The sequence below is a fragment of the Schistocerca serialis genome, chromosome 1, assembly GCF_023864345.2.
Source record: "Schistocerca serialis cubense isolate TAMUIC-IGC-003099 chromosome 1, iqSchSeri2.2, whole genome shotgun sequence".
Classification (NCBI taxonomy): Eukaryota; Metazoa; Arthropoda; class Insecta; order Orthoptera; family Acrididae; genus Schistocerca; species Schistocerca serialis.
Genome location: NC_064638.1, coordinates 130,382,766 through 130,410,556, shown reverse-complemented (window position 1 = coordinate 130,410,556; position 27,791 = coordinate 130,382,766). Strand labels below are relative to the sequence as shown.

At 44.9% G+C, this 27,791-nt stretch overlaps 1 protein-coding gene across 1 annotated transcript in view; it reads left to right on the top strand.

Annotated features, from left to right (window-relative positions):
- Positions 1–27,791, top strand: part of LOC126455783 (angiopoietin-related protein 6-like) — a 1,041,335-nt gene that overhangs the window by 880,137 nt on the left and 133,407 nt on the right. The window contains exon 10 of the mRNA XM_050091581.1: positions 13,585–13,863. Coding sequence (XP_049947538.1) covers positions 13,585–13,863 — 279 coding nt within the window. The remainder of the gene's footprint in view (positions 1–13,584; positions 13,864–27,791) is intronic.

Sequence of the window (27,791 nt, the reverse complement as noted above, 5' to 3'; positions counted from 1 at the left end):
TTAATCAAGACAGGACGCGCGTGCCATCTGTAGGTGCGCAGCGGGCAGCCATTTCGCGGCGGCGACAGTCGTCACACACGGTATTCAGGGAAAAATTACGTGAAAGCCTTCATTGTGTTGTGGCAGGCCCCTGTTTTGGCCCATACTCAAGGCGATATTTTCTGTTTTGTTAATTTTTTGCTCTCATGTACCTCTTTGGATAAAGGAACTGTCAGAATTGTTCCGTGTGGTTAGGCATTCCAGGCGGGAAGGAGCGCCTGGTCCCCGGCACGAATCCGCACGGCGGACTTGTGTCGAGGTCCGGTGATGGTTTTTAGGCGGTTTTCCATCTGCCACAGTGAATGCTGGCTGGTTCCCCTTATTCTGCCTCAGCTACATTGTTCTTGTTGTTGTGGTCTTGAGTCCAGAGACTGGTTTGATGCAGCTCTCCGTGCTACTCTATCCTGTGCAAGCTTCTTCATCTCCCAGTACCTACTGCAACCTAGATCCTTCTGAATCTGTTTAGTGTATTCATCTCTTGGTCTCCCTCTACGATTTTTCCCCTCCACGCTGCCCTCCAATACTAAATTGGTGATCCCTTGATGCTTCAGAACATGTCCTACCAACCGATCCCTTCTTCTAGTCAAGTTGTGCCACAAACTTCTCTTCTCCCCAATCCTATTCAATACCTCCTCATTAGTTACATGATCTACCCATCTAATCTTCAGCATTCTTCTGTAACACCAAATTTCGAAAGCTTCTATTCTTTTCTTGTCCAAACTAGTTATTGTCCATATATCACTTCCATACATGGCTACATTATGTCCACGATTTCTGCGCAAACAAGTTCTCCACGTACGCCTACGCCACCATTACTCTTCCACGCAAACATAGGGGTTACAATCGTCTGGTGTGAGACGTTCCCTGGGGGGATCCACCGGGTGCCGAACCGCACAATAACCCTGGATTCGGTGTGGGGCGGCGGAGGGTTGAAGTGGACTGCGGTAGTCGTCATGGGGTTGCGGACCACTGCGGCTGCGATGGGGATGGAGCCTCTCCGTCGTTGCTAGGCTGCAAGTTAACATACAATACATACAATAGAATGGTTAGGCATATTTCTTCTGCCGGCTTTGACATCCTGCCGAAATACCACAAGCCCTCAGTGAAAACCTTCCTCCCTCTATCAGGGGCTGCCGGCCTGTGTGGCCGAGCGGTTCTAGGCGCTACGGTCGCAAGTTCGAATGCTGCCTTGTGCATGGCTGTGTGATGTCCTCAGGTTAGTTGGGTTTAAGTAATGGTCTAGGGGTAGCGTCCTTGATTCATAATCAAAAAACGTCTTCGGTCGCGGGTTCGATCCCAGGCACTGCCTAAATTTTGATAAATAATCAGCATTGGCGGCCGAAGACTTCCGGCATAAGAAGTCAGCCTCATTCTACCAACGGCCTTGTCAAAGAGGGCGGAGGAGCGAATAGAGGTTCAGGGCACTCTCTTGTCCTGAAGAATCAGCAATGATCAACGACAAGAGGATGCAGAAGGCAATGGAAACCACTGCATTAAAGACACGTAACGTGTATCCACAGGACATGTGGCCTGTAATTCAAGAAGTGTCATGATGATCTCTCCATTGGCAAAAGATTCCGGAATAGTCCCCCATTCGGAACTCCGGGAGGGGACTGCCAAGGGTGAGGTTACCATGAGAAAAAGATTGAATAATAAACGAAAAGATAACGTTCTACCAGTCGGGGCGTGGAATGTCAGAAGCTTGAACGTGGTAGGGAAACTGGAAAATCTGAAAAGGGAAATGCAAAGGCTCAATCTAGACATAGTAGGGGACAGTGAAGTGAAGTGGAGGGAAGACAAGGATTTCTGGTCAGATGAGTATCGGGCAATATCAACAGCAGCAGAAAATGGTGTAACAGGCGTAGGATTCGTTATGAATAGGAAGGTAGGGCAGAGGGTATGTTACTGTGAACAGTTCAGTGACCGGGTTGTTCTAATCAGAATCGACAGCAGACCAACACCGACAACGATAGTTCAGGTATACATGCCGACGTCGCAAGCTGAAGATGAACAGATAGAGAAAGTGTATGAGGATATTGAAAGGGTAATGCATTATGTAAAGGGGGACGAAAATCTAATAGTCATGGGCGACTGGAATGCAGTTGTAGGGGAAGGAGTAGAAGAATAGGTTACAGGAGAATATGGGCTAGGGGACAAGGAATGAAAGAGGAGAAAGACTAATTGAGTTCTGTAACAAGTTCCAGCTAGTAATAGCGAATACCCTGTTCAAGAATCACAAGCGAAGAAGGTATAATTGGAAAAGGCCGGGAGATACGGGAAGATTTCAATTAGACTACATCATGGTCAGACAGAGATTCCGAAATCAGATACAGGATTGTAAGGCGTACCCAGGAGCAAATATAGACTCAGATCACAATATAGTAGTGATGAAGAGTAGGCTGATATTCAAGACATTAGTCAGGAAGAATCAATACGCAAAGAAGTGGGATACGGAAGTACTAAGGAATGACGAGATACGTTTGAAGTTCTCTGACGCTATAGATACAGCAACAAGGAATAGCGCAGTAGGCAGTACAGTTGAAGAGGAATGGACATCTCTAAAAAGGGCCATCACAGAAGTTGGGAAGGAAAACATAGGTACAAAGGAGGTAGCTGCGAAGAAACCATGGGTAACAGAAGAAATGGCTCTGAGCACTATGGGACTCTACAGCTGTGGTCATTAGTCCCCTAGAACTTAGAACTAGTTAAACCTAACTAACCTAAGGACATCACAAACATCCATGCCCGAGGCAGGATTCGAACCTGCGACCGTAGCGGTCTTGCGGTTCCAGACTGCAGCGCCTTTAACCGCACGGCCACTTCGGCCGGCTAACAGAAGAAATACTTCAGTTGATTGATGAAAGGAGGAAGTACAAACATGTTCCGGGAAGATCAGGAATACAGAAATACAAGTCGCTGAGGAATGAAATAAATAGGAAGTGCAGGGAAGCTAAGACGAAATGGCTGCAGGAAAAATGTGAAGACATCGAAAAAGATATGATTGTCGGAAGGACAGACTCAGCATACAGGAAAGTCAAAACAACCTTTGATGACATTAAAAGCAACGGTGGTAACATTAAGAGTGCAACAGGAATTCCACTGTTAAATGCAGAGGAGAGACCAGATAGGTGGAAAGAATACATTGAAAGCCTCTATGAGGGTGAAGATTTGTCTGATGTGATAGAAGAAGAAACAGGAGTCGATTTAGAAGACATAGGGGATGCAGTATTAGAATCGAAATTTAAAAGAGCTTTGGAGGACTTACGGTCAAATAAGGCAGAAGGGATAGATAACATTCCATCAGAATTTCTAAAATCATTGGGGGAAGTGGCAACAAAACGACTATTCACGTTGGTGTGTAGAATATATGAGTCTGGCGACATACCATCTGATTTTCGGAAAAGCATCATCCACACAATTCCGAAGACGGCAAGAGCTGACAAGTGCGAGAATTATCGCACAATCAGCTTAACAGCTCATGCATCGAAGCTGCTTACAAGAATAATATACAGAAGAATGGAAAAGAAAATTGAGAATGCGCTAGGTGACGATCAGTTTGGCTTTAGGAAAAGTAAAGGGACGAGAGAGGCAATTCTGACGTTGCGGCTAGTAATGGAAGCAAGGCTAGAGAAAAATCATGACACTTTCATAGGATATGTCGACCTGGAAAAAGCGTTCGACAATATAAAATGGTGCAAGCTGTTCGAGATTCTGAAAAAAGTAGGGGTAAGCTATAGGGAGAGACGGGTCATATACAATATGTACAACAACGAAGAGGGAATAATAAGAGTGGAAGATCAAGAACGAAGTGCTCGTATTAAGAAGGGTGTAAGACAAGGCTGTAGCCTTTCGCCCCTACTCTTCAATCTGTACATCGAGGAAGCAATGATGGAAATAAAAGAATGGTTCAGGAGTGGAATTAAAATGCAAGGTGAAAGGATATCAATGATACGATTCGCTGATGACATTGCTATCCTGAGTGAAAGTGAAGAAGAATTAAATGATCTGCTGAACGGAATGAACAGTCTAATGAGTACACAGTATGGTTTGAGAGTAAATCGGAGAAAGACGAAGGTAATGAGAAGTAGTAGAAATGAGAACAGCGAGAAACTTAACATTAGGATTGATGGTCACATAGTCAATTAAGTTAAGGAATTCTGCTACCTAGGCAGTAAAATAACCAATGACGGACGGAGCAAGGAGGACATCTAAAGCAGACTCGCTATGGCAAAAAAGGCATTTCTGGCCAAGAGAAGTCTACTAATATCAAATACCGGCCTTAATTTGAGGAAGAAATTTCTGAGGATGTACGTCTGGAGTACAGCATTGTATGGTAGTGAAACATGGACTGTGGGAAAACCGGAACAGAAGAGAATCGAAGCATTTGAGATGTGGTGCTATAGACGAATGTTGAAAATTAGGTGGACTGATAAGATGAGGAATGAGGAGGTTCTATGCAGAATCGGAGAGGAAAGGAATATGTGGAAAACACTGATAAGGAGAAGGGACAGGATGATAGGACATCTGCTAAGACATGAGGGAATGACTTCCATGGTACTAGAGGGAGCTGTAGAGGGCAAAAACTGTAGAGGAAGACAGAGATTGGAATACGTCAAGCAAATAATTGAGGACGTAGGTTGCAAGTGCTACTCTGAGATGAAGAGGTTAGCACAGGAAAGGAATTCGTGGCGGGCCGCATCAAACCAGTCGGTAGACTGATGACCAAAAAAAAAAGGGGGACTGATGACCTCAGTTGTTAAGTCCCATAGTGCTCAGAGCCAGTTGAACCATTTGAACCATTAGGGACTCTCTCTTCGACTTCTAGCTTCATGTGCCCTTCTGAGCATGGTGGGTGTGTTCCATCGGTTTATCGCTCCTCCCAGATGCGTTGTCTGCGATATCGTTTATAGCATATCCTATATGGGTCTTCTGTGCATCTACTGAAACCTAGTAGTTAAAATCTAGTAGTTAAAACGGCCAATACAATAGCAAAGGTTAATTTAAAAGTCTTCAACATTTCGCGCCCCTGTCAGCAACTATATAAATATTAATTTTAATTTTAATAATGAAAAGCCTGAGTTGCACCGTTTACCTAGCATTTACCCAGGTTTCAGTCGGGATAACCCAACCTTCTTCAGAATAACGACTGAAACCTATGTAAATTCTAGGTAAACGGTGCAACTGAGGCTGCTCATTATTAAAATTAAAATTGATTTAAAAGGACAAGCAACTGATCACCAAACGGGTGAGATAAAATGATGGTTAACTTGGTAACACAACCATTTAAAAAACTGCTGTAACGCCAAGAATGACAATTATATTAAAAATTTAAAACCCTGCTGTAAAACAGCAAATACAATAGCAAAGGTTAATTTTAAAAGACAAGCAACTGATCACCACACACCAGGAACGGCAATAATATTAAAAAAATTTAGAAATCTGCTGTTAAACAGGAAACACAATGGCGAAGGTTGCTTAAAAAAAAAACAAGCAACTGATCACCACGAGGGGGAATGAGATAATAAAACACAAGAACCAAGGGGACACAGACAGTGCACCAGGAATCGACCTCTGAGAGGATCTGGCAACAAACTTTTTCGCGAGCGATGATATAGGCAGTGAAGAATTGCATTCACTTCACAAGATGGAAACTCAGACTAGTGGCAGTCTACGAATGACTAATTATAATCTTACTGAGGCTATCTGACGTCCGAAGAACCAAATGCAACAATAGAACAATACGCCAAGAGCACTCTACTCGCTTCGCCTCGGCGACACTACGAGCAGCAACACGGACCAAAGTCACTGGAGAATCGCGAGATATCACAGTACTGCAGGTTTCCGTACTTGGATTGAAATGCACTCATCTTAAAGCTTACTGGATCCGGTTTACCACGAGGTCGTGCACCCTCGTGACCGCAACCCTTTAATTTTTAGCCATTCATGGGCTTCTTGTTCCCAAACAACAATGGGTGACATTGCGCTATATAACCAGGCCACGGTTGGCCACAGTTGGTTTGATGAATACTGTGGACAATACGAGCGCCTGGCACGAATACCATTGAACATTTTTGGGACATAATGGAGAAGTCAGCTCGTCCACAAAATCCTACATCCGCAATAGTTTCGCTGTTACGGATAGGTGTAGTGGCAGCATTGTTCAGTATTCTGCGTAGGAGTTCTAAAGACATGTTGAGTCCATGCCACGCCGATTTTCTGCACTACGTCGAGCAAAAGGAGATCCATCACGATATTAGTATCTATCCCATGACTTTTATCACCTCAATGTATTTGCCTTAGTTGAGGCTCGTATTTTTGGCCAGCGCTACAGGTGGATGGTTTCCTGTAATGACTGAGATTTGAACAACAAGCAAAAACTTTACGCACTCTTTGTTAATTACCATCATCCAGCGCCATCGAAAACGCTGACAGCAGGATTGAACTATACCATTACTGAAAAACAAAAATACAGTGCCATCAAAAGAGATGCAGCTGTAACTGTGAAACCAAACACTACCTGCCAGTTCGTCAATCAGATGAAAATCTCTCTCCTTCACAGCTACTGCTTTTAGATGGCTTGTGTCGTAATTATTATTTCACCAACAAAGCTGTACATTATAACTGCAAAGCTTCTTATTCAAATGATCATTTATATAATTACAAATTACGGTGAAGGCCAATTTTAAGCAGTGTCGTTTTATCAAAATAAAAAAAGGGTCTCTACAGAATGCCGAATTTGTTTGAATGAAAACGTATTTACGAAATGCTAATTGAGCTGTCTTGACTTGGTGATGCTAGGCCTGAAAGCATACTGTCTGCTCTAGCAGACGATGGTAAATCGAGGAAAGTCAGAAGCTGCTCAGAGGTAGCAGAATCACTTCATTAATTTGCCAGCTGAGTACTCGGCATTGCATGGGTATGTTTATTTACCAATTCAATTAGTCCATTCCTCCTTCCCCCTCTCTTTGTCTCCTAAGCTCTCCTCTCTGTACATCTCCTCATGTCCCACTATCTGCCCATCTGGAACTCTCCCCTCCTCTTCCTGTCTCCTCCTCCCTCTCTCTCTACTCTCCTCACCCTCCGAAGTTCATCTCCTCCTGTCCCCTATATACCCTCCTCACCCCCTCATCTCCTCCACTCCCACCCTCTGTACAACCCCTCGTGCCCCCTCTGCGTATCTCCTACTCCCCCTCTCACTGTCCACTCTCGCCTCCCTCCTCTGCCCATCTCCTCCTCCTCCTTTCTTTGTCCATCTAATCCTCCCATATATATATATATATATATATATATATATATATATATATATATATATATATATATCTTTCAGTCCACCTCTTCTTCTCCCTCTTTCTTTCAGTCCATCTCCTCCTCACCACTCATTCCTTCCATTTTCCTCCTGTTTACCCCTCTGCCCATCTCCTCCTCCTCGCTCTCTGACCATCTGCCCCTCTTCCCTTTTCTCTATCCATTTCCCCCTCCTCTCTCTCTCTCTCTGTTCATCTCCTCGTACTTCATATATCTGTCCATCTCCACCTTCCCTCTCTCTGTCTGTCCATCTCTTTCTCCCCCAGTTGTCTATGTTATCACACCCACCCACAGTATTTCTTTCGGGAATGTAAGTAATATGAGTACCAGGATCGGCTGAAATCGATCCAGGGGCTTAGGAGGAGTACAAGGACGGTATGCCGCCGGATTCCACGATTTTCATGTCACAAAAGTCGGCGTAGTTAACAACTGATATTTTCTTTTGTGGCTAAGGAACCATTTTGCACCGAGGAAGCCTCAGGGAACAGTCGTGCTTATTTTGGATGGACATAGCTCTCATTGCAGCAGCGTGGATACATTAGAGTTTGCAGAAGAAAAAAACATAATTTTGCTCTGTCTACCCAGCCACACCACACACTGTCTGCAGCCGCTAGACAGAGCATTTTTTAAAGCTCTGAAATCCTATTATTACAATGCTTGCAATTCGTACATTAAAATGAATCCAAATAGAAAAATTTCCAGACTAGTGTTCGGAGGACTGCTTACAAAGGCATGGGTTCAAGCATCTACGACAGAGAATGCAATATCGGGGTTCAGAAGTACAGGAATCATCCCGTTTGATCCTGATGTCATCCTCGAATACGCGTTTTTGACATCAGCTTCATATCAACATCAGGAAAACAACGAACGACATGAAAACAGACCTACTTCACCTCGACCAAGTTGTTCGCACTGGCAGGAGCTACCTAATCCCTCGGAAGAAGCAACTGCAGACGTAGATAACGATCAGGGACTTGAACACATACAAGCTCCACCACAACTGGGCTGTTCGCAACGGGTGGAAAATCCACAGGAAAACATGCAGTCTTCATCAGAAGCAGCAGATATGACCTCGACAGTGGCAACAGAAGAGTCTCAAATAACCCCTGGCAAACTCTTGGACCATATTTCGCCGATACCTTTCCTAGATAAAGTTGTATCTGCAAGGAAGAAGTCCAGAGCTTTAGCTGAGGTTTTGACTTCTCCAGAAAACATCGACAACCTGCGAAACAGAAAACGACAAAAAGAGTCAGTGAAGAGGAGAGCAAATGCTAAAAAGAGGACCAAAGGAGAAACCGTAACCAAAGGAAAAACCGTAACAAAATGAAAAATAATAAGCAAAGAGACTACCAAAGGAATTATCAAAAAGAAGCAGCCTAAGAAACGAAAAGCGTCTATCACTGACACCAAATCCGACTCGTCGCTGGATATCCAATTGCAAGGCGATGATGACAACGCGGATGACGAAGAGTGTTGTTGTGTAGGGTGCGGTGAACTGTATAGTTGCACTAAAAAGGATGTGGATTGGATGAAATGTATTAGCTGCCAACTTTGGCTGCATGAAGACTGTTCGAAATATGAATATATGTGTGACGTATGTGGCAAAAAGTAGGGGAAATAAGTTCACCATTTCACCCAAAGGGCATTCACCATTTCATCCATGTATAAAGTATTGTTTTTTTTTTTAACTTTTGTAGTGCCTTAAAGAGGATGTGGTACTGTTAATGTGTTACTTATGTATTTTGTGAAAGGAGAGTGTTTTTATATTGTTTAAATAAGCAATTTCTTGTCTTCTACGAGGCCCAAATTTTTTGTTCACCGTATCACCCTGATTTACCCTAGACAACGTGAAGCATTAAAATCACCATATTATCTTTTTTCTAGTTTTTATTAATCCAGTATCTAAGCTTTTTAGACTGACAGATTATCTGTAGCTTCGTGAAGCAGTGGATAGCCATTCATGATTTTGTCAGGGTCTTAATATGACTTGCATCTCTGGCAAAAATGTGAATTTCCTTTTATTTCTGACATTGCCGGTTTCTGTCTGCATGGGCCATCGTCAGATAGTATTTTCCATGGGCGTCACTTTGTGAATAAAATGTTCATTACATCTATTGTCAAAGCATTTACTTAAAATTTTGGTGAGTGGTAACATGATTATATAAGCAACATTCTGGGGAGGGCAACCACAGCTCAGAGACATTATGAACAACTCAATGAGCATTCAAATTATCATTAATATAATAACAATAAAAAAGTCGAGAGTGATGAGGTGTTTTCAAAAGCCGCATAGCTGTATGAAGGTGCTTTATTCGAAACTACCGGCTTCACGTCAGTATAGACGCACCTTCAGGTTTATAATGGCTGTATTTTCGTTATGTAGGTGGACGATTACAGAGTACCAGCATTCGGAAAATTATCCACGTTAGGTGTAAAATCACAATGGTAGGTTGTCATAATGAATTTGAGTACACCCAAAGGATGCCTGTCAAAATGTACGAAACATGACTTCTGAATGAGTCAGGTTGCCTCCCCGTTTGCTTACACAACATCGGCCTGTTAGCAGTGCTGCGGAAGTACGCACATCACACCGGATTTTAAGTTTCTTTGCATTATTATTATGCACTGAGGTGACAAAATTCATGAGATACAGATATGCACCTATACAGATCGCGGTAGTACAGCGTTCACAAGGCATAAAGGAGCAGCGCTTAAACAGAATAGTCATTTGTACTCAGGTGATTCTTGTGAAATGGTTTCCGACGGAGTTACCAGACTCTGAACGCGGAATGGTGGTTGTAGCTAGACACAGGGAACATTCCATTTTGGAATCCGTTAGGGAATCCAGTATTGTGAGGCCCACGGCGTCAAGAATGTGCAGAGAATAAGAAATTTCTGGCATTACTTTCACCACGGACGAAGCAGTCTCAAGTTGCCTTTACTTAACCACCGAGATCAGTGGCGTTCGCGTAGAGTTGTCAGTGCTAACAGACAAGTAACATTGCGCGAAATAATCGCAGGAATCAGTGAGGGCCGTATAACTAACATATCCGCTAGGGCACATAGACGATCTACGCGAAGGCCTTTCCTAACGGCAGCCGGCCTGTGTGGCCGAGCCGTTCTAGGCGCTTCAGTCTGGAACCGCGCGACCGCTGCAGGTTCGAATCCTGCCTCGGGCATGGATGTTTGTGATGTCCTTAGGTTAGTTAGGCTTAAGTAGTTCTAAGTTCTAGGGTACTGATGACCTCAGCTGTTAAGTCCTATAGTGCTCAGAGCCATTTTTCGCTAACGGCACAACGTTGCCTGCAGTGTCTCTCCTGGGCTCGCGACTGTAAAATTGTGGACTTATCAGATAAGTAGCGAAGCCGTAGACTCAGGTTGTCTATAAGGCACTGTGCAAGCTGGTGGTGGCTGCATAACGGTATGGGCTGAGTTGATATAAAATGGACTGGGACATATGGTCCAACTGAACCAATCATTCACCATTTGCAGCCATTCATGGACTTGCGTGTTCCCAAACAACGGTGCAATAGGTATGAATTTCAAAGCGACATTTCGCTGGGCTACAGTTGTTCGCGATTGGTTTGAAAACAATTTTCGACACAGTCAGAGCGAATGATTTGGGCACTCAGATAGCCCATCATGAATCCCAAGGTGCATTTATGGTACTTAATCGAGAGGTCAGTTGGCACACAAAATACTGCACCTTCGCAATCATGGGCTACCATGGAGGCAGCGTAGCTCAGGCAGCATCCAATGGCTTGTTGAGTCCATACCACAATGAATTGCTGTACTACACCGGGCAAAAGGAATTACGACACGATATTAGGAGGTATCCTTCGTCTTTTGTCACCTCTACTGCTGGTGTCTACCGGATCCTCTGATATATCCTACAGGATGTTTTCCGGCCTGGGTCATTCAGCAGCCATGCTTCGCACATTTTGACAAGCATCTTGTAGGTATGACTAAGTTTTATTACGACTAGCCAGAAGTGTGGTTTTACTCTTGAAGTGGTTAATTTGCCGAATGCTGGACTCCGTAATTGCCCATCTACAGGGTGGTCCATTGATCATGACCGGGCCAAATATCTCACGAAATAAGCGTCAAACGAAAAAACTACAGGAAGATATCCGGAGACGCCAGATCCGGTGAACGTGCGAGCCATGGTATGGTGCTTTGACGACCAATCCACCTGTTTGAAATGTGCTGTTCAATACCGCTTCAACCGCAAGCGAGCTATGTGCCGGACATTCATCATGTTGGAAGTACATCGCTATTCTGTTATGCAGTGAAACATCTTGTAGTAACATCGGTAGAACATTACGTAAGAAATCAGCATACATTGCACCATTTAGATTGCCATCGATTAAATGGGGGCCTATTATCCTTCCTCCCACAATGCCGCACCTTACATTAACCCACCAAGTTCGGTGACGTTCCACTTGTCGCAGCCATCGCAGATTTTCCGTTGCCCAATACTGCATATTATGCCGGTTTACGTTACCGCTGTTGGTGAATGACGCTTCGTCGCTAAATAGAACGCGTGCAAAAAATCTGTCATCGTCCCGTAATTTCTCTTGTGCGCAATGGCAGATATGTACACGACGTCCAAAGTCGTCGCCATGCAGTTCCTGATGCATAGAAATATGATACGGGTGCAATCGGTGTTGATGTAGCATTCTCAACACTGACGTTTTTGTGATTCCCGATTCTCGCGTAAATTGTCTGCTACTGATGTACGGATTAGCCGCGACAGCAGCTAAAACACCTACTTCGGCGTCATCATTTGTTGCAGGTCGTGGTTGACGTTTCACATGTGGCTGAACACTTCCTGTTTCCTTAAATAACGTAACTATCCGGTGAACGGTCCGGACACGTGGATGATGTCGTCCGGGATACCGAGCAGCATACATAGTACACGTCCGTTGGGCATTTTGATCACAATAGCCATACATCAACACGATATCGACCTTTTCCGCAATTGGTAAACGGTCCATTTTAACACGGTAATGGTTCAAATGGCTCTGAGCACTATGGGACAACATCCGTGGTCATCAGTCCCCTAGAATATAGAACTACATAAACCTAACTAACCTAAGGACATCACACACATCCATGCCCGAGGCAGGATTCGAACCTGCGACCGTAGCGGTCACGCGGTTCCAGACTGAAGCGCCTAGAACCGCACGGGCTAACACGGGTAATGTATCTCGAAGCAAATACCGTCCGCACTGGCGGAATGTTACGTGATTCCACGTACTTATACGTTTGTGACAATTACAGCGCCGTCTATCACAAAGCGAAAAAAGTGGTCCAACTAAAACATTCATATTTCTTTACGTATTACACGAATATGCAATAAAAAAAAAATGGGGGTTGCTATTTAAAATAAGCGCAGTTGATATCCGTTTGACCTATGGCAGCGCCATCTAGCTGGCCAACCATAGCGCCATCTGACTTCCCCCTTCAAGCTTCAAGCTAGACGAGTTTCGTTCTTTGTAGTTTTTTCGTTTGACGCTTATTTCGTGTGATATTTGGCCCGGTCACGATCAATGGACCACCCAGTGTATTATGAAAATATAACCATCATAAACCTCAAGACGCGTCTATAGTGATGTGAAGCCGGAAGTTGCTTCAGCAAACACCACATCATTCTTGACTTTTTAATTGTTATAATTTTTATGATCATATGAATGGTTTTTGTGAGTGGAGACTTTTTTATGTTAGTGTAATGATCACGTTGTAGCCTGTTGTAACTTTTCATAATGCAGCTACCAAAAAATATCCACGTCCTTTGTTCATAAGAGCGATCTGATGTTGGTCGTAGTGATCGAAATCTGTAACTGAATGGAGTGAAGAAATCAGTGACATTTAGGTTGTACGACTAATTAGCGGTTATGACTGTCATAAAATGTGGTTGTGCCTGAAATAAAAGGACGCAATACGTCAGTCACTGACGTCTTGTGACAGAATGTCTTTTTTCCAAGTTCTCTAACGATAATTTTCGTGTCTTGATACTTTGCTGCATCGTTAAAAGCAGGACTCAACAAGTTTAGCGGTACAAGTTGCTGACCTGTCTGTATGTGTCAACGCTGCTTGCTAGTGTAAGCCTATGAGAATTTGTGTGAGTGCTTCCGAGCGTCGGTGCCGATACCGGAGCAGAGCGAGTGAAGTATGTGGAGAGCGAGCGGGTGAGCAGAGTGTATTTCTGTCGCCATTGGCGGCGCTTGCTGTCGGCAGGAGGGCAGCGGGTCGGACCTGGAGCCGGAACCGCCGTTCCTGCCGACGGCGGGGGCGGAGGCGGAGCCGGAGCCGGAGGGGGCGGACGGCGGCCGTACCGACGAGGAGGCGGGCGCGGCGGCGCCGGGGGCGGCGCCGGTGTCGGGTTGCGAGGACCTGGCCGCGGGGGCGGCGGCGGTCGGGGGGGTGCGCCGCCTGGGCGCCGCAGACCTCAACGAGGCCGGCAGGGACTTCCGCCTCCGCTACTGCCACTGGGACCACGAGGGCCGCGCCTGGACAGTCAGTACCTCAGCACCACTACACTGCTGGCTGCTAGCATTGGCGACGACAGTAAGCGACGAAATACGAGGGGCGTTCCGGATGTGACTGCGACACATTTTTTCTCAGCCAATTTCGATTGAATAGATGCGGAATTTTTTCTGGGACAGGTGGAATATTCCCGCTTCACCTCGTATAGTTTTATGAAATTACGATATGTGGCGGCTCTAAACCTAGACTTTAAAGCGGCGTCTGTAACCATATACGTTCCAAGGAGAGAGTTGCCATTAAGTTTATTTTGTCGAAAAACCAGAGCATCGCAGATATTCATAGGCGCTTGCAGAATGTCTACGGAGACATGGCAGTCAACAAAAGCATGTTGAGTCGTTGGGAGAGGTGTCCGTCATCATGGCAACTGTTCTTCCTCATCCATCCTACAGACTGGATTTCGCACCTTCCTTCCGTTTGGGCCATTAGAGGATACACTACATAGGAAGCAGTACGTAGATGACTGGGAGATTATTCATCCAGCAAGACGTTGGCTCTCATCTTGACCGGTAGAATGGTACCATACAGGCACACCCAGTACTGTGGTTTAAGGCTGTCGCATTGAACAGAGATTACGTTGAGAAACAGGGTATTATATCCAAAAGAGTGGGGAATAATAATGGGGTGTACTGGAATCCTGAATGAAACCAACCTGCTTTGAAAAAACAATGTTGCATTACTTTCTACACTCCCCTCGTATTACTTATGTGTGTGTGTGTACTGCAATGGATGGAGAGTACGAGGTGATTTGGTGGAACACAGGGTGCGAAATTTTGCCCAAAGACCTACCACTTCTCGCAGCTGCAACAACGGGTATTATCCGGCTAGACATCTAGTCGAACTGAGTTTGGATGATGGATTGCGCTAGATCATCCTACCCTCCTTCAGCTGTACACCAGAATCGATCGATCAGAGTGGCTGACAAGTGCTGACGTGTCAATCTCTTGGCGACGCATCACCTGGAGTTTTTGTTGGGGAGAGATCCGGAGAACGTGCTGGCCAATGCAAAAGTTGAAATCGCCTTTATCAGTATAGGTCACGACACCACAGGCTACATGCTGTCTTACGTTGTCTTGTTGAAACATAATGGCAAGCACACCTCGAAAACCGCGCACAGCCATCAAAATAGTTCAAATGGATCTAAGCACTATGGGACTTAACATCTGAGGTCATCAGTCCCATAGCCTTAGAACTATTTAAACCTATCTAACCTAAGGACATCACACACATCCATACCCGAGGCAGGATTCGAATCTGCGACCGCAGCAGCAGCGTGGTTCTGGACTGAAGCGCTTAGAACGGCTCGGTCAGAGCGGCCGGCCACAGCTATAGGCACTAACAGTTTAGAAATATAACGCCTTCGGTCCGGATTACCGGCTTTTTGAACTAGAGGTGATTGTATTGTGTACCCAAGGGCATCCCAGAAGGTATTGGGTCAGTATGACGATAATGAATGCAATGTGGACACATTCGCTCTTCTCACCACACACAGGTACCTCCATCGTCTACATACAGTCAGGATTCGTCTCAAAATACAACCTGGTGTCTCACCTCTGTCCACTGTTGGTGTTGTGTTGTGTTGTGTTGTGTTGGTGTTGTGCAGCCATGTCAAGGGAAGCCATAATAATGGCTGCCAAGCTGAAAGTCCGTGGTGCTCCAAACTTCGTCATACTGTCCATCTGGGTACTTGTATTACTACCAACAAGACAGAGAGAAAGAGATTCACTAACTGAGCAAGTCGATAACTCGTTGGTCCACCTCTGGCCTTCCAAGCTGTTATTCGACTTGGCACTAATTGTCTCCTCCTGAGGGATACCGTGCCAAATTCTGGCCAGTTGGTGCGTTAAATTGACAAATCCTGAGACGGTTAGAGGGTCCTGCTCATTGTGCAGCAACTGTTCTCATTTGGGGAGAGATTCGGTGACCTTTCTGGTGAAAGTAGGATTTGATAATCACGTATACAAGCAGTAGAAACTCTCTCCGTGTGTGAGCGGGCGTTAATCACGAATACAAGCAATAGAATCTCTCTCCGTGTGCGAGTGGGCGTTACCTTACTGAAATGTAATCTCAGGATGGATTGCCATGAAGGATTACAAAACAGGACGTGGAACATAGTCTACATGTCGTACATGTCGCTGTACAGTAAGGGTGAAGCGGATGACATCCAAAGGAATCCTGCAATGGAAAGAAGTGGCACTCCTGCTTGTTGGGCCATGTGGTAGGGCATCTCCAAACATGTCTTTACTGGTCATTGGGGCTCGGTTCGAAGCGGGACTCATCATCATAAAGACATTTCTATTCCAGGCCAAAGACCTGTCTCAAAACTCCCCAGACAGCGGTGAGATACAAACCTGTCCGTCGCCTGCCAAGCGGGCCAAAAACCTGGTGTCATTTCACTTCGTAGGAGGACCCCTTTGGTTATCATCTGTGGCACCCTTACTGCACAGCGGTACATGGACAGTATTCTATGCCCCGTTTTGAATAAAATCTCAGTTTTCAAGCCGCATCAATTCGAATAATATTCTCGAGGTTTCAATGGCTATCTCCGCCATTGTCATCAGGAGTAAAACTACTGACTGCCAGAGCTGTTTTTCTTTTTCTTTTTTATTATTTCGCTTCCCAAAATGGATCATGCTGGCGGTGGCACAATACACCACTCTTCAGCCAAGGGAGTTACAGAAAAAAACATAGTCAAATGAGAAAAGAACACATAACATAGAATGGTATGAAGTGATGATTAAACAAGACCAAAAATAGATGAGTGTAAATGGTAGATTTAAAAACAATATAGACGAGAGCCACACACACATTCGGAGAATGAACACTGTAAGTCAACACAAAGAATACCCCGCAGCAGAAAAACAAATGAATTATCCTGGCGACACTGATGGTGCTGGTGGAATGTAGCACTGCACACGACACTAAAGAAACACTGACACCACAATGAATATGTTAAAGATCATTGCACCGATGGGGACCTACCACTGGGTGAAGGGAGGAGGGGGGAAGAAAAGGGGGGAGAGATGGGAGGGGGAAACCAGGAGAGGGGCAGGAGGGGAGTAGTGGAGGGGAGAAGGAAAGGAGCTGGAAGCCTGGGGGGGGGGGTGAAAAGGAGAAAGAAAGTGTTTGGCAAGGAAAAAGGAGGAAGAAGGGAAGGAGGAGAGGGAGGGAGAGAGGGGGGAAGAAGAAGGGGTTAGATCTGGTAGGTGGGGTAGATGGAAGGTACAAGGTCATCATCCGGGAGGGGGAGTTAGCGGAAGCCACCTTGTGTTAGGGTATGGAGTGTGTGGGGATGGGGATGAGGCGGGACACTGTGGGACAGGTTCAGCAGTGGGCTAGGGTGGGAGAGGATAGGGGAAACCAAAGGATGGTCGGGATCCAGTTTGTGGGAGTCGTATGGGATCCATATTCATTCAAGGAACAGGAGGAGGCGGGGGAAGGGAATCAGATCATAAAGGATCGACATGGGTGATGGGAGATGGATGCGATAAGCGATGCAGAGTGCATGGCACTCAAGGATTTGTAGGGATTTGTAGTAGATGGTGGGGGCAGGGGGGTGGAGATCCAAGTGGGGTGGGCATAACATATGATGGGGCGGATGAGAGACTTACAGGTGTGTAGGATAGTGGAAGGGTCTAATCCCCATGTTCGACCAGAGAGGAGTTTGAGGTGTCGGAGACGATTACATGCCTTGGCTTGGACTGTGAGGAGATGGGAGGGGTCCAAGAAAGGCGGCGATCGAGGGTGATGCCAATGTACTTGAGGGTGAGAGTGAGGGCAATGGGGCAGCCATAGACAGTGAGGTAGAAACTAGGAGGCGGAAGGAGGGGGTGGTGCGGCCTACGATGATTGCCTCTGGAGCTGGCATGTTTCTCTGCTTATATAAACACGGTTACGGCCTCTGGTACCAATCAGAAAGTAAGATGGCAGCTCCGACTCACCTCTGGACCGAGTGACGTCAGATGGCGCGAGGGGCCGGCGCCACGTTTGGAGCTGTGGCTCCCGCCTCCCTACAAGCGTTAAGCATCCGTCGTTGCTTCCTTTCGATGTCCAGAGCCCGCACCCACGCCATACTGAGTGTGTACCACTGGTACCTGTCAAAACTGTTGCTGTGCATTCTAACCTCAATCGCCTCTTTTACAACGGAATCCCAGTATGTTGACGCATGAGTCGAGACTCTCGTTTGTGTCCGTTTTTCAGGCAGTACTCAGCTATGGACTACTTATCAATCACCCAAAGAGGGCGCACGGAAAACTGCAATTCCAACCGCCAATGGTGTGTATGTGTCCGAAGGTACATTGACTTCCACCTGCGTCTTTTCTAATTTTTACCAGACACTATATTTTCAATGGTTCTTTATAGGTTGGTAGGACCTCTGCTGTTAGGTGGTTATAGAGACCTCCTCGTGGGTTTCACGTTCCTCAGAATGATTGATTTCCGTGTGTGGCGTAATCGGGCCAAAGTGTCTATAGGAAAGATCAATGAAGACAGAAACGCGGTCGTAGGTACAGAGAAACACTTACGCAATCATATAGAGAATAGTGACCCATCGTGACAACATAGCTTGACCAAATTTTTCTACAAAGATCGGAATGCACCATTTTGTTGAATTAGAGGACTTGTCATACATTAGATTTATCATGTTTCCTTGATATTTCGCACTTTTATGTAGCATACTACGGAAGGATACCACGACTACAGTTCCTGTTATACTGTACATTCGTCAACCGTACTCTCGTATCAGGCTAACTGGCTCACTTAGACTGAACTCAGAAGAAATGTGTGTTGAGCCGTTCCCTCAAGCCATCATGATGCCTATTCCCATGAGGTCTTCCGCGACGGACTCCTTTGTTAAAAATTTCTTGATAAACTAGCCGTGTCAAATTTGGATGAAAATCCCGAGCCTTCTATCACTGTCTCCACCACCCTCGTCAGGGGCTATGTCTGACATATCCCCTGACAACTATGATAGATGTAGTCATCGAAAGCAGCAAGTTTACGGTGAACTTTTTATCTATCACGACATATATTTCCCCTGACTTTCCTGCGTCAATCTGTGTGAATGCCAGGATGGTTCTTCTGATAAGGCCGGCCACTGTGGCCGAGCGCTTCCAGGCGCTTCAGTCCGGAACCACGCGGCTGCTAGCGACGCAGGTTCGAATCCCGCCTCTGGATGGATGTGTGTGATGTCCTTAGGTTAGTTTGGTTTACATAGTTCTAAGTCTAGGCGACTGATCACCTCATACACTCCTGGAAATTGAAATAAGAACACCGTGAATTCATTGTCCCAGGAAGGGGAAACTTTATTGACACATTCCTGGGGTCAGATACATCACATGATCACACTGACAGAACCACAGGCACATAGACACAGGCAACAGAGCATGCACAATGTCGGCACTAGTACAGTGTATATCCACCTTTCGCAGCAATGCAGGCTGCTATTCTCCCATGGAGACGATCGTAGAGATGCTGGATGTAGTCCTGTGGAACGGCTTGCCATGCCATTTCCACCTGGCGCCTCAGTTGGACCAGCGTTCGTGCTGGACGTGCAGACCGCGTGAGACGACGCTTCATCCAGTCCCAAACATGCTCAATGGGGGACAGATCCGGAGATCTTGCTGGCCAGGGTAGTTGACTTACACCTTCTAGAGCACGTTGGGTGGCACGGGATACATGCGGACGCGCATTGTCCTGTTGGAACAGCAAGTTCCCTTGCCGGTCTAGGAATGGTAGAACGATGGGTTCGATGACGGTTTGAATGTACCGTGCACTATTCAGTGTCCCCTCGACGATCACCAGTGGTGTACGGCCAGTGTAGGAGATCGCTCCCCACACCATGATGCCGGGTGTTGGCCCTGTGTGCCTCGGTCGTATGCAGTCCTGATTGTGGCGCTCACCTGCACGGCGCCAAACACGCATACGACCATCATTGGCACCAAGGCAGAAGCGACTCTCATCGCTGAAGACGACACGTCTCCATTCGTCCCTCCATTCACGCCTGTCGCGACACCACTGGAGGCGGGCTGCACGATGTTGGGGCGTGAGCGGAAGACGGCCTAACGGTGTGCGGGACCGTAGCCCAGCTTCATGGAGACGGTTGCGAATGGTCCTCGCCGATACCCCAGCAGCAACAGTGTCCTTAATTTGCTGGGAAGTGGCGGTGCGGTCCCCTACGGCACTGCGTAGGATCCTACGGTCTTGGCGTGCATCCGTGCGTCGCTGCGGTCCGGTCCCAGGTCGACGGGCACGTGCACCTTCCGCCGACCACTGGCGACAACATCGATGTACTGTGGAGACCTCACGCCCCACGTGTTGAGCAATTCGGCGGTACGTCCACCCGGCCTCCCGCATGCCCACTATATGCCCTCGCTCAAAGTCCGTCAACTGCACATACGGTTCACGTCCACGCTGTCGCGGCATGCTACCAGTGTTAAAGACTGCGATGGAGCTCCGTATGCCACGGCAAACTGGCTGACACTGACGGCGGCGGTGCACAAATGCTGCGCAGCTAGCGCCATTCGACGGCCAACACCGCGGTTCCTGGTGTGTCCGCTGTGCCGTGCGTGTGATCATTGCTTGTACAGCCCTCTCGCAGTGTCCGGAGCAAGTATGGTGGGTCTGACACACCGGTGTCAATGTGTTCTTTTTTCCATTTCCAGGAGTGTATGTTAAGTCCTGTAGTGCTTGGAGCCATTTGAATCTTCTGATAAAATCACGGACCATTCCTCATTGCAGCCTCTTACATTTCAGTTGGTACTCAACCTCTAATGTCCTCATTTGCTATGAGATGTTGAACTCTGACCTTCCTACCTACTTTCCTTATTGTGTTTGCACAATGCGTGATTACTTTGCGTCTTATTGTCGGCTGGGTCACTTAATTTGAAATGTCGAAACATTACCGAAAATAAGCATCGTATGAAAATGTTCTCGAAAACCAAATGGTCGAACGTTAAAGTGGTTCACGACGTACTAAGAGCCATTATACTTTGATCAGTGTTTCTGACAATTGGTATCAACGTCGGTTTTTTAAAACGTAATGCTCCATTAGTAATATCGTTGATTCTAATTTTTACAAAATTACGAAAAGTTTACTTTAATCAGAATTTTATGGATTCCACAACGGATACGAGGTGGAAGAGATCTCTCTCTCTCTCACTCTCTCTCTCTCTCTCTCTCTCTCTCTCTCTCTCTCTCTCTCTTTAAGTTATTGGCTTTCATAACTTGCCCATTCAGCCAGATATTCACAGAAAATGTCATATTACAATTGGTTTTGACATTTCATAGGGTAGACACTATTTAAGGTGTACTCTGGTACAACGTAACATAGAGTTAACGAAGGACTGATTCGACATAAAAGACGATTTACAACCAGAGTATACGAAAACAAGCAAAATAAACGAACATGGAACACAGGATACACACTAGTAGTATTTTATGAAGATCCTAGTGTTAACACAATAAAAAATGTTAAACGTCTTTGGCACACATCTGAGCTATTCCCAATTCAGCCCACATTAATGACTATACATCTAAATTAACAACAAGATGTAATTCGTACGTGCTGTGAGAATTGGATGTGGATGTGGATAGAGAACTGAATATTTGTGCAGGTCTATAAGTACCATCTGGACGGAAAGGAGAACAGTTTACAAGAACAAGATTTGTGTGTAAGTGGCAAGAGGCGGATTTGCCTCTCACTCTTTTGGAACGAGGCTGTCCGTTCTCAATGTCATTCTACGCACCATCACTAGGTCGCTTTTCCTCTCGAGATTCCCCATGAATTTTTGTCGGACTATTTGCCTATCACCTCTGGTGTTTGCGTAATTGTTCATGTAAAACTTTAAAAACCTAGATCAATTTCATGGTCCTAAAAACACTATGACACTGCCAGTGTACCTTCCATTCCACCTCCGTCAGTAATATTCAAACTGTGTCTTTAAATCTCGAATTTTTGCTACGGTTCACTCACTGTCTAATGAACGAGCTGTCTTGCAGCCGGCACGCAATTACGCTGGGAAGGTTGCCTACCAGATAGGCGCTATCCCTCATGTTGTGCTGGAATAACGTACGCTTATTCAGATGTCAGACATGTGCTTTAATCCAGCTTATTTATATTTTGCGTTATTTGTAGTGTTCTTTTTCTTAGGGCGTTCTATATACACATAGTTTAGCATTCCTAACTGCTAGATATGTGATCATCTGAAAGATACACATTGTCTTGTTAATATTTTTCAGGTCTAGTATACCTCAGTACATTGAATTACCTGTAAGGCAACATTGACATTTTGCATTCAGAAGTCGCTGTTTCAGTTCCTGTCGTGGGCAACACCTCCAAATGTCTAAAAACGGCAAGAAACACTCCTTTTTGGATCACTGTATGATATTTTTTCCTCAATGGTTTAAGTTTTTAGCCAGTGAGAAAGACTGCATTTCCATGACGCAAACGTGGAGACATGATTCTGTGAAATGACATTTGCATCGTGTTCAGTGTCGTCACATCCGCACATAGAAATCGGAGCCTTATAGGGCACGTTTCTTTAATTGCAAGTATAGTTTGGATGACCAAAGCACTCTTCATTACGATTCTTAGACTTCACTTAACAGTTGTTGACGTGAGGAAAAGTAGTAACCTCAGCGCCAGATCGATGTACAGGCCACACGTTCAGTACAATTACCATTGTTAGCCGAGTGGTGTGACTCAGCAGCAGAATAATGAACTGTGTTCTGAGAACTGCTGTCTGAATCGAAGCGCCATCACCCTCGTTTAGCCTTCTATACGTTACGTGAACCTCTGAAAGGTCAACGAGTACTTAATTCGTAGTATGAAGTTGGTTGATATTTCTGCACGCATGCTCCTGAAATAGAGGGTGGAGCGAGACATTCTGCAAAGAAATATAGGAAATTACTTTTCTTGGAAAAAGGAAGAAGTTTTTCCTCAGCGTAACCTCCCTTGGATTTAATGCATTTGGTCTAGCGAGATTCAAATTTACTTTATTAATGCCTAAAAGAAATTATTCTTCCTGAAGAAAGTAAGAGAATGTACAGTGGTGTCCGAGAAATGTGGCGATAAAATTCGAGGGGTTGTAGAGTCTTGGGGAATAAATGGAGGATAGGAACCCATGTCAGGAAACTTCATCCAACAACAATACTGAGCGTCCAAGTTATAGGCGCTGGCGCCTACAACTAGGCCACCCCTTCAGCAGCAAATGTGACTTTCTACACTGAAGGACCGTAAACAAAACCTCTCGCTATGTTGTTTGTTATTCAGTGATCGCGACTGATTGCCACTGTCACCAGTGGAGAAGCTAGCTGCTGCATAGACCCGGCCTTGTCTCCTATGAATGCGATGCTCTCCTACCTCAGTGGACGATGGTTTCGGTCACAGGTTTCCATCCTCAGTTCTCCTGGAACCCTCTAAAATCTCCATCGTTTTTCGTTATGCAGCTGTCTCTGACTTCGACGCTCTGTAGCGTCGCATATACTCGATTTGTTCCTCAAGACGCCCTCTACAACTCCTCGAAGTTCGTCGCAAGTTTCTGGGACACCTTGTAGAAATCTAATACAGAGGTTAAATGAATGTAGAATAAAATATATTATTCCTCAGCATAACATCCTTTGGGCTAATGCATTTAGTCTAATGAATTCAAATTTCTTTAGTTCATTCACGAAAGATATTTATTACTAACTCATTTACAGCACAGACCAGCTCTTTATTCAACGGCGGGCTCCCAACATTTTATTTTGTTTAGGTTCGATAGCAAAAAGGCAGCATGCGGTCAAGTAGTGTGGGTGAGAAATTACTCCAACTGCTATGGCTTGAGCTTTCTCCATTTCAGCGGCAGATGTTTGAGAAAGCATGGTGTTCTGCTGAAACAGTTTTGGTTTTGATCTTATCTTTATCATTTCTACTTTAACTCAATATGCACAATGATGGATGATTATTGCATGCTTACTGTATTGCCATACAGCAAATAACTAGTCACAAAAGACAGCCGCCATCACTTTTAATCTTACAAAACTACTCTCGGTTCCTGTTTTAGACTCACTTTTCCTTTGCAGCCAACTGTTCTCCTGCAGTTTTGTCTGTGAAATGTAATGATGGTTACAGTTGTGTTCTGTAAACAAATAACGTTACCAAAAGTCTTTCCAATTCAGGAACTTCTTGACTTCTTGACACATGGTGTGTCAACTGATGAAGATTGCTGGATGAAGGCTGGTTTGGAGGTATACGTCTTCGCATAGGAAATTCGGGGACAGAGCAGGTCCAAAGCGTCTTTGGTGTGAATTGCAGTGTGGGACCTTGCATCTGGCTGGATTACATTGGTTGCCTGATCATGAAGGATGTAGTAGGGTTTACAGTTCTTGCCATATATTGACGAGTATTCAGCCTTCCTTCAATGATTACTATATTAGTCCTGTTCTCATATCGAATAGATCACCACTGCAGAAGTTGGAGACGTGTGGATATCGATAATCGCTGCTTCGTATGAGCTATCGCCAGCTCGTCCCCGAAAACATTGGCGTCGATCTGACCACCACGCTTTTGTGCTGTCCGTGTCTACTTAACGTTTCCACTTCACTACCACATCGGAAACAGTGGACATAGGGATGTTTAGGAATGTGAAAATCTCGCATACAGACGTATGGCACAAGTGACACCCAACCACCTGGCCACATTCGAAGTCCGTGAGTTCCGAGGAGTGCCCCATTCTGCTCTCTATGTCTAATGAGGTCGCTCATATTGAGTACTTAGCAGTCGGTGGCGGCGCAGTGCACCTAATATGAAAATCGTATGTTTTTAGGGGTGTCCGGATACTTTTGATCACACAGTGTAGCAGGATATTCGTTGCAGGACATGATAGTTAGTTTGCATGCTTAGCATAGGACGTGTTCTTTGCATAGTACCTGGTCACAGGGATCTCGAAAACACGAAATGCGGGCAGTACAGTACAAAGCAAGTAATAAACGTTTAAACAGTACTCAACTTGGAATTCTGAAAAGTGCGCGGCACGGGAGTTCGACTCCTATCTTCTGATTTCTGTAACACAATGAAAGTTAACCATCAAACATATAGAGTTCTTTTTGGACTGCTTTCTATGACAGTAACTAAGTTCAGTCTTTGGATCTGAATTTTACTAGACACTCGGTATGTAAGTAGGCTGTTTAGGTTTTTATGTTGGTAACACCATGTAGCGCTCTATATGAAAATCACTGACTGTGCTGTGTGCAGTCTGTGGCTGGTTTGCATTGTTGGAATTTGCTATTGTAGTGTTGGGCAGTTGGCTGTTAACAGCGCGTAGGTTGCGCAGTTGGAGGTGAGCCGCCAATAGTGGTGGATGTGGGGAGAGAGATGGTGGAGTTTTGAGAGCGGATGATCTGGACGTGTGTCCATCAGACACAGTAAATTTGCAAGACTGGATGTCATGAACTGCTGTATATATTACGACTTTTGAACACTATTGAGGTAAATACATTGTTTGTTCTCTATCAAGATCTTCCTTTTGCTAACTATGCCTATCGGTAGTTAGTGCCTTCAGTAGTTAGAATCTTTTATTCAGCTGGCAGTATTGGCGCACGCTGTATTGCAGTAGTTTGAGTAACGAAGATTTTTGTGAGGTAAGTGAGTCATGAAACGTATAGGTTATTGTTAGTCAGGGCCATTCTTTTGTAGGGATTTTTGAAAGTCAGATTGCGTTGCGCTAAAAATATTGTGTGTCAGTTTAAGCACAGTCATTTATAATTTTTCTAAGGGAACGTTTCAGGTGTTTTCGAGGTGTGTCAGATAATGAGACTGACAACACTGCATGCCATCTGCCAGCGCTTGTTGTTCCACTTGTGTAGACCGGTGTGTTGATCGCTTTCAGATACTCACTCTTATTTTCAGCTCCGTACATCCATTGACCTCTTACAAGGAGAGGCCGCCAATTGTGAAATTCAGATTCGATTCATACTGCGCATAATAAAAGCTCATGGCCAGAGGTGTAATGTGGCAAAGCACCAAGATGGACTTCTCAGCCGTTGTCGAGAAAACCGACAGTTAAAAAGAAACCGTTGCGGTGAAATACTCTCTACGATTAATAATTTTCTACAGCGTTGTGGCGCAGCGTTAAACGCTCGGGTTTGTAATCCGAAAGTCGCCGGATCGAATCTCGTGCCATGCAACTTTTTTTTTTTAGTATTTGTTTTTTGTAATTCAAATGTGTATATATATACACACACACATATATATAATTCCCGGCAATCAGTTGCAACAATTATGCATATAATAAGTTGTTGAAAGTCGTTTGTCGTGGAAAAACTGGCGACTTCGAACATCATTATATTTTCCACAAACAAAGTTGTATTTCACAAATGTTATTAATTGTCTTCATAATGTTTACCACGTATAGTTAACGGAAGACGTAGAAACGATATTCCGAAACGAATTCGTATAGCGTAAGTCAAACGTTCGAATTAGAATAGAGACCCCACGAACACAAATTTGCTGTGGCAGGTATGAAATATAAACTCCGTTACTCGCTCGTTACACTTGATGGACAGATGTTGAATGGGCCGAAACGAGCCGCCGCATAACAGCGTAGTTGCCTGCTAACTTCGAAAGAAGGTAGATGCGGTCCCTAGCGCAACTTATAACATCGTCGAAAATCAGTGCGGGCGTGAGAGCTTTGGTACACCCTGTTAAACAAACGGAAAAATGGAGGCGGTACAATTGGAGAGCGATCCGCCTTCACCAACATGCATAAGCAATGGGTTCGTAATCCGAAGGTCGCCGGATCGAATCCCGCGGCATGCAACTATTTTATTATTAGTTTTTTGTAATTCAAATATATATATATATATATATATATATATATATATATATATATATATTAAATTACAAAAAACTAATAATAAAAAAAGTTGCATATATATATATATATATATATATATATATATATATATATATATATATTTGAATTACAAAAAACTAATAATAAAAAAAAGTTGCATGCCGCGGGATTCGATCCGGCGACCTGCGGATTACAACCCGAGCGCTTACCGCTGCGCCACGACGCTGTAGAACATTATTCACCGTAGAGAGTATTTCTCCGAAACGGTTTCTTTTAACTGTCATTTTCTCGACAACGGCTGAGAAGTGCATCTTGGTGCTTTGCCACATTACACCTCTGGCCATGAGCTTTTATTATGCGCAGTATGAATCGAATCTGAATTTCACAATTGGCGGCCTCCCCTTATTAGCCACAAAAAATCCTGATAATAGCGTCATGACGGATACAGGGATTAGTGAACACAAGGCCATTGTAGCTAGGCTCAAAACCGTATCAACCAAAACCACTATAAATAAACGCAAAATATATCTATTTAAAACAGCAGATAAGAATTCGCTTGATGCCTTCCTAAGAGAGAATCTCCATTCCTTCGAAGCTAATTATGTAAGGGTAGACCAGAGATGGCTCAAATTCAAAGATACAGCATATACAGCAATAGATAGATTCACACGGCATAAGTTAATAAGAGACGGGACTGATCCACCATGGTACACAAAACACGTCAGAATACTGTTGCAGAAGCAACGAAAAAAGCATGCCAAATTCAGAAGAACGCAAAATCCCCAAGACTGGCTAAGTTTAATGGAAGATCGAAATTTAGTGCGGACGTCAATGCGAGGTGCTTTTAATAGTTTCCACAATGAAACATTGTCTCAAAATATGGTACAAAACCCAAAGAGATTCTGGTCGTATGTAAACTACACCAGTGGCAAAAAAACAGTCAATACCGTCACTGCGCGATAGCGATGGAAATGTTACCGATGATGGTGCCACTAAAGCGGAGTTACTAAATACAGTTTTCCGTGATTCCTTCACGAAAGAAGGTGAAGTAAATATTCCAGAATTCGA